This window comes from Alexandromys fortis, unplaced genomic scaffold, assembly GCF_014885135.2.
Source record: "Alexandromys fortis isolate MF-2015 unplaced genomic scaffold, M_Fortis_MF-2015_v1.1 scaffold_162, whole genome shotgun sequence".
NCBI lineage: Eukaryota > Metazoa > Chordata > Mammalia > Rodentia > Cricetidae > Alexandromys > Alexandromys fortis.
Genome location: NW_026068033.1, coordinates 984,226 through 991,833, shown reverse-complemented (window position 1 = coordinate 991,833; position 7,608 = coordinate 984,226). Strand labels below are relative to the sequence as shown.

Below are 7,608 nucleotides of genomic sequence, written 5' to 3'. Positions count from 1 at the left end.
CGTCTTCACCAGTAAATCTGGTTCCTGGTGGAGTTCTCTCTGCCCTGGGCCCCCTTTCATCATAAGCTGGTTGACTACAGTTGGTTCCAGTTTGATCCATATCTAGCTGGTCTACACTCCCAGACGGGATTCCCCCAGATAGCTCATTGTGTGTGTGACATCTCGGATGCAGGCATCTGCGGAAGGTGAGTGGCAGTCACACTTCCTGGCCACCCTCCCCCACCGCTCCTGTGTGCCCACAAATACCAAATCCTAGAAGAGAGTGCTGTGCAAACACGTCTGTAGCAAAGAAGTACAAATACATAACCCCCCTCCCCTGTTTGCATTTGGAACCAGATGTCTGAGAAGCTCCTTAAGCAAAGGGCTGCCACAGATAATACACTCACTTGCCACCCGGGAAACACACTTCTTTCAGGGAAAAGTGATGACATCAAATGGAACCCACTCCCAGCACTGCCCTGAATTATTCTCAGTGTGTCCATGGCCCACGGACAACAAATGGGGGAACCAAGAGGCTTTCTAGACCCTGCTCGAAGAAAGAGCCAGCCTTGCATTCTTCCCAAATTTGTCTCACTCCATGACATGTGCCTGTGTAAATGTTCGATTGGTTTAGCCCCACAAACCCCCAGTGATTACAAGGGGCTTTTTTTTTACAACAGATTCAGAAGAAAATAAGAGAGTCCAAAAAATGGGGGTCTGTCTGTCTGTCTGTCGAGTATCAGAAATTAGTGGAGTGTAGTAAGGTCCGAGGCCTAACAATCTGCTGTTCCTCAGCTATGCGCTGTCGTGAGAGTGCCTCCCGGGAACCTCAGAAGTGCCTGCTGCAGGGACAGCTTGATTTGCCCTCAAGTTCCCTCTCAGCACATGGCCGCCAGTTCACCTGGGAACTCTGGGATATCATCTTTTAAAAGCCTGGGGTCATCGCGTGTGGTGGTGCACATCTGTGCGCTGTGGTACACATCTGTAATCTCAGCCCTCGGAAGGCCAAGGCAGGACCGTGATGTCAGACAGATAGCTGGGTATGGTGGCAGTGCAATCTATGTGTTCTCGGAAGGCTGAGGCAGGAGGATTATGACTTCACGGCGGCAAGACTAGATGACCTTGAAGATGAAGACAAGAAAAAGAAGCAGTGGGAGAAAGAGGAAGAAGAGGAGGAGGGAGAAAAGGAAGGGGAAGAGAGGAAGGAGAAGGCTAAGGCTGCACTAGAGAACCTTGGGTTCCTTCCTGCTCTGAGATGCTGCGATCTTACAATAAAACATCAAAACCACACACCTGCCCCTTTATCTCTAACTTCAGAGCGAGCCTGTGCAGTAGCAACAGGAGCTCCTGCCTGCTTTGTAGCCATGCGACCTGCTGAGCCTCTAGTCCCTGTGGGAAAGGGACACAATGATTTAAGGACGGTGGCACCTACCGAAAACGTCCTGTGAACAGTTATGAATGGTGTGGTGACTAGGCCAATCCATACAGCAAATGTCCACCTACCCCCATCACATACCCACCTCTTTCCCTGACCCAGGACCAGAAACAAGGACAAAGGCCAGAAGCAAGACTCACGGCCATCCTTCTGTGATTCTCCCTGGGAAACCCTGACCCATCGATGTGAAAAATACGCTGTGTCATCTTGAGCTGTCAGTCAGTCCATCGGCCACCTCAACCTTCGTAAACACTCACTGCAGGTGAAATTAACCAAGGGCTACTAGAACAGAAAGTGCCCCCGAGTCCCCCCCCTCCATTCCTGCTCAGATCTGTACCAAGAGCTTTAAGTGAACAGTGGTATTCTGTACCACACACTCAATGTTTTAAGAGGATTAAATAAAGAAGCAGCCATAGTGAGGAAAAAGTGTATTTCACAGCCATTATAAAAGTACATATAGTCAATAATGGTGACATAAATACAGTCCTTACTCATGGCCAAACCGTACAGCTAAGATGGACTCTTCCTCCTGGACTTCACACAGTGACAGTTCGGTCATTCCCATCAGTAGCCACAGGCTGACTGAAATCCTAGGCAAAGACTCATGAAGGACAGTCATGGGCCAAACAGACAACACACTCTGTACTTAACAAAAGGGTGCTCAAGTTTTCCATATAAATATAATAGAACAACAAAGAACTCAACATTCTTCTTTCACTTGGCTTCATAGATTTGTCTTTCAGGTGTAGTCACACCGCAAACCGCAGCTAGTTTCCCCTCCGCGCTCTCCCACTGGGCTCACCACACACCTGAGTTCCGAGTCTGTTACCCCTGGCAACGCAGGCAGCTAGTTGTGCATCTGACACCTTTCTTGACGCGTTCGCAGAATGGGAAACGCTTTCTCCATGAGCTAACACCAACACAGGCACACACAAACGCACACGTGTGAGGAAAGCAAACAGCCAGAAAGAGACATAAGGGGCTACAGAAAAGGGGGGGCACGGCACGCAGGTATACATCCTGCCAACTGGCAGAGCCAGGCCGTTACAGTTGGCAGTTTGATGCTTCAGAAAGGATTCTTCACCCGTCAAACTCAAGCACACGACGCCAATTCAGCATCTGCAGATGAGTCTTCCCTCTGCTCGCGGAGTTCTGTTTCAACATTAAGCTCTGGAAGCTGGCTGCTGGGAGGAGACGGGCCTTCCTGATGGTCCCTAGGGAGTAGGGGAGCCCCTCCCTGGGATTAAGCAGCCCAGGTCTTGCCAAGCTCAGCAAGGACTAGAGCATCTTGCTTCCAGGGTTGGCCAAATGTGTGTGTTCTTCTTGCCCTGTCAGAGCTGAGGGAGGCCAAGGCAAATGAGAGACGGCGATGCTGTGCCTCATCCTTCCGTGGCCAAGCCTGGCTTTATGACGTTAAAGAAATTAGCCCACTTTACAATCAGTGGACTGAGATGACGAACCTGACTACATGTCTACAGCTGTGGTCTCTGATCACATCTGAAATAGACAAAGATCGAAGATTCTGGGCTATTCCATAACTCATCTAAACCGACTGTAACGGACTTGTGCCGGTCCTTCTCCTCCTTACAAAGCTGCCCGTAACTGAGCCGTCCCACGCTAAGGACCAGGATCCACAAGGAGACAGTCCCCCAATCAAGTGCCAGCTGGACAGGATCCGACAACACCAGATTCCACAAGAGACACAAGGTTGTCACAGCCACGAAACCAGAAACGCATCTTTGGTTCAATCCTGGAGGGGAAAGGTGCAGAAGACAACGTGGACCGAGAGCCTGCTTGGGGGACCCCGCTTTCCTTGGGGACAAACTATCCGTGAACGTGCTCCCAGTGGGCGAGCCTGCTCCCAGCCCCCGGCATAGCTAAGCTCCAGCTGCAGCCGAGATAGCACTGCACGGTGCGTGCCGCCTTCTTGCCGTCCTCTCGACTCTGCCTCGAGAACCCCTTCTTTCTCTGGAACCACGCGGAGCTGCTGCCACAGTACAAACACAGGACGGCCAGGCTGCTGTCACTCATGCAGGCCACCATGGTCTAACATTACTGCCATCACTACCCGGGTCAGCTTTTTGGCCACCTGAGTGACGCTGCAGCCTCTCAGGAAAACATGAATTTGGGAGAAGCACTTCCCATCTGGTCATTGAGGTTTTTTTTAAAAAATTGCTATTTTGAGACAGACACAGGGGTATATACTTGCCATTCCAGCACTTTGAAAGCTGAGGCAGGAGGATAAAGACTTTAAAGCAGCCTGGGCTACTTAATGGAGACCCTGACTCCCTCCCCCCCCAAAGTTACTTCAATTTAATAGCATCATATAAAGAAAGATTTCTTTGGACAAGTTCTTTCAATCCTCAGCAAGTTTCAATCAAAAAAAAAAAAAAGGAAAAAGAAAGACATAAAAGACAAATTAGAGAAAACATTGTAGGGTTTTTTTAGTCTTCGTGGTCCATGTGGGATCTCACTGTTGGGTTCCATCTTTGTCTGAGGCTCTATCCCATCTTCCTCTGGGGTTCCTGGGGTCCGGCAGTGTGACTCAACACTCCTGCCCTCCCTCAGGGACTCACTGTTCAGGAAAGAAGGGTTGCTTCTCTCTGTGGAATCCCTAGGCTGGGTGGACGTCCTTGGAGTGGTATGGTCCCTATGAGTCCGTGACTGGTTACTGGACAGAGCAGTCTGTGAGAGGCACACTTGTAGCAGAGGGAAGGAAGGCCTCCTACCGACCTGGAACTGAGAGTGGTCCAGCGATGGAGTTGTGGCTTTCAGCTCTGAGCCCAGCTGGGGGATACTGGAGAGGGCTGGATGAGGGGTTGTAGGAAAGAGGGTCTCAGACTGGAATGGACGGCCCCTACAGCTGGCCCTTCTGATTTTCAGCATCTCAGATGATCCCTAAGTGAGGCTGGGCTGGGTGTGCAGGCTTTGAGTCTGTGGATTACAACTGGTCCGAGCTTGGGACATTGTGAGGGAGGCAGGGATGAAGGATGCTCTTGAGACTGCTCATGCCCTGATGTATGTGTGGAGCTCTGTTCCATTGCTATTCTCAAAGACCACGAATCTTGTCATCCCGTGTTAACACTGGCCCTTGACACCATCAGCCATGTCAAAGGAGAGGCTGGAGGGGGCTGTGGGCTGCAGGGGGGACATGCTGGCCTCCAGGGACCTCTCTGAAGAAGGTTGCAGACTCTGGTGCCGCTTCCTCAGCATCTGTCCAATACCCATCATGGGGAACCTTCCCCTGCTTTTCACACAGTTGGGGCTCCCCAGAGGCTGTGTGAGGCCATTGCTGGGAACCGGAGGAGGGGAACACACGCCCTCCTCTTTCGGGGAGCTGTTCTTCTCTTCATGGCCAAAAGAGACCAGCGTGGAATGTAGTGGAGTTTGGAGAGGTGACGTGCTTCCGGACAGTAGCCCTGGAGAGAGTGTCCTGTCACTAGAATTCCTACGAGCCAAGCTCACAGGTGAGTTCAGGATCCTATAATGGTGGGAGGGGGACACCAGTTCTATGTGGTCCTCGCGGTCCACAGACTCAAAGGAGCGCACCATATCCAGCAGCAGCGGCTCTTCCTTGGGGAGGATGCTGGCATTTCCTGGCCCTGACTGGTGTGGCTCTAGTTTCTTTACAATCCTGGGTGTCCTGGGAGGCAGGACAGGGATGAATTCCATGGAAGAAGAAGCCACACAATTGGAATCGGAGGTTTTGCGGAAAAGATTGCGGCAACCGAAGGAATCTGCATACCAGAAAACAAGACCATGAAAATCGTTTCAGAAAAGACTTACACGGCCATTTTGCCTGTATTGTCCCCAGCTTAACGGAGATAGCAACCTGGTGCAAGGCAGGAAACCAAGGACCTGGGATAGTTAGAGGAAGCAGCAACCAAAGCTCCTGACATCCCAGCAGGAGCCCCAGAAGTCCTTCTAGAGTATAGGAGTACAGAGGCTAGCCCCGAAGCCCAGTCTAACATCTACTGCCCCTTGATAACTGAAAATTCCTGACGCTACCAAGAGTCCTTTGAACAAGAGGTTTACCTGCTCAACAGAACACCCATTAAATCTTGGAGGTATGCAGAGTCTGACATACTGAACACCCACACATCTGGTTCCTTGACTGTTGACCCTGGAAGGACTTGTGTCCCCCAACTTTCTTGTTAAGTTTATCATGGTTAAAAAAGAGATATGTAACAGAAAGTTCATCAACTTAGGTTATTTTTGTCTACAGTTCAGTAAAGTATACACAGTTTCAGCCTACAGAAATAACATTGCCATTACACACTTGTCCACCCTTCTTGTCTCTTCCCTGCACTCTGGCAATCTCCACTTGGCCATGAACTTGGCCACTCTAGGAACATAAATAGCCTTTGAAGACTGCCTTATCCCCTCAGTGCGAGGGTTTCCGGGTTCATCCAGGCTGCGGATGTCTCTCCTTTTCCAAGGCTCCCTAGTGGCTTTGAACACAATACAACATCCTCCTCACCTTCAAACAGAAATATGTAGTAATACGTAGCAAAGGAACCAGCCAATGACCAGACCTTTTGAGTTGGCAGAGACCAGAATCCAGGTTTGTGAACTCTACCAGGAAAGAGATGGAAAACCCCAAGAGGCTTGACAGGTGGGGGAATACAGCCAAGTTCATGCAGAATAAGCTCTGTCTCAGGCTCTTCTCAGTGCATAACATTTTATGGGCTTCATCACCGGCCAGCTGCAGGAATAAGCTGCTGCCCAGTGGGGGTGATTTCAGGAGCAGTCGAGGCCACTGAGAATCTCCCCAGCTCATATAAATAAATGCTCAGACGCAGAAATAAATCTCCTCGGGCAGCACATGCCTGAGATGCGACAGCAGAAAGAAGTAAGATTTCTTTAATGGCTAATACTTTCAGTGCTCCGGCTGGCTCGTAAGCATTGGTTCCTCCGTGAGGTCTGCTGTGTTTGTGTACCAAGACAGGCTGCTCTGGGCAATGACGGGATATTAGCCGCCACCCCGGAGTCACGCTAAGCAAAGCAACAAGCCTGAGTTGACCTCAGATGGCCACAGCCCTCTGTGAGCCTCAGATGCTGCAACCTCTATAAATAAATAATGAAACCGCTGCAACCAGCCTATAATATGGGAGCAGTCCCGCCTGAAGATTCCACTTTAGGACACCCCCAGCTTCCATGTCTCCCTCTCCAGGGGTGTTTCTCCCATGCGTCTCAAACCTGTGACATCCTGGAAGGAGCCTCACCTGTATCAGTTATCAACAATGGACTGGATTCTGAATCAGAACACATTAATCTTACTTAGTAGGTCCAGCAATCAGTGGCAATTACAACTAAGGGACTCAGTGAAAGCCTTCAGCCCCCAACAACTGGGACCTGAACTTGGGTCTGAGAACCCTACCGCCAGTCCAGAAACCAGACACAGCAGCCACACTTGCATGCCTCATGGGACCGTTTCTAAGAATGAAGGGGAAGCTCAGCCAATCACCTTGTTTGTGGGGTGTGTTCCCCTAAGGCCAAGATTTACTTATAAATCTTGCTGGTGTGCTTCCCACTTCCTCTTTGTTTTCCTGCACTCCGCTGGAACCCTGGCTTTGTAAGCTCCCCTTCTTCCCCTTATTAAAGCTGAATATTTTATATTAAAGCTAGTCTGGTTAATTCTAACCCAGGGTCGTTTACGCCCCTTCAATTGGCGCCCAACGTGGTCATAAGAAAAGCTCCAATAAGATCTCACCCTCCAGCTCCACCTCCTGCTCCTACCTACCTATCCAGTTGATCCTGTAATTTCATGTATTCATTCTGGGCCCACAACATCGCGTGTACCGCCCCATCTCTCAGCCTGCGCATCAGCCTCTAGTCCTATGTGCTAAATCTCCTCCTGTGATACCTTATACCCTCGCCTCTGGTCACAATACCATGCAACCAAATCTCTGCTCCTACAGGCCACGAGCCCCCAGACTCTCATACCACAATTATCTACACGATCTCCACTCCTACAGTACCCCACACCCCAGCCTCTGCTCCCTCCGTACCCCGCACCCCAGCCTCTGCTCCCTCCATACCCCACACCCCAGCCTCTGCTCCCTCCGTACCCCACACCCCAGCCTCTGCTTCCTCCGTACCCCACACCCCAGCCTCTGCTCCCTCCGTACCCCGCACCCCAGCCTCTGCTCCCTCCGTACCCCACACCCCAGCCTCTGCTCCCTCCGTACCCC

The 7,608-nt window shown here is 50.9% G+C and overlaps 1 protein-coding gene across 1 annotated transcript in view; it reads right to left on the bottom strand.

Annotated features, from left to right (window-relative positions):
- Window positions 1-1,830: 1,830 nt before the first annotated feature.
- The window catches only part of Hunk (hormonally up-regulated Neu-associated kinase), a 107,066-nt gene continuing 101,288 nt past the window's right edge, over window positions 1,831-7,608 (bottom strand). Inside the window, exon 8 of the mRNA XM_050164806.1 lies at window positions 1,831-5,167. Within this exon, the coding sequence (XP_050020763.1) occupies window positions 4,493-5,167 (675 nt within the window). The 3' untranslated portion in view covers window positions 1,831-4,492. The remainder of the gene's footprint in view (window positions 5,168-7,608) is intronic.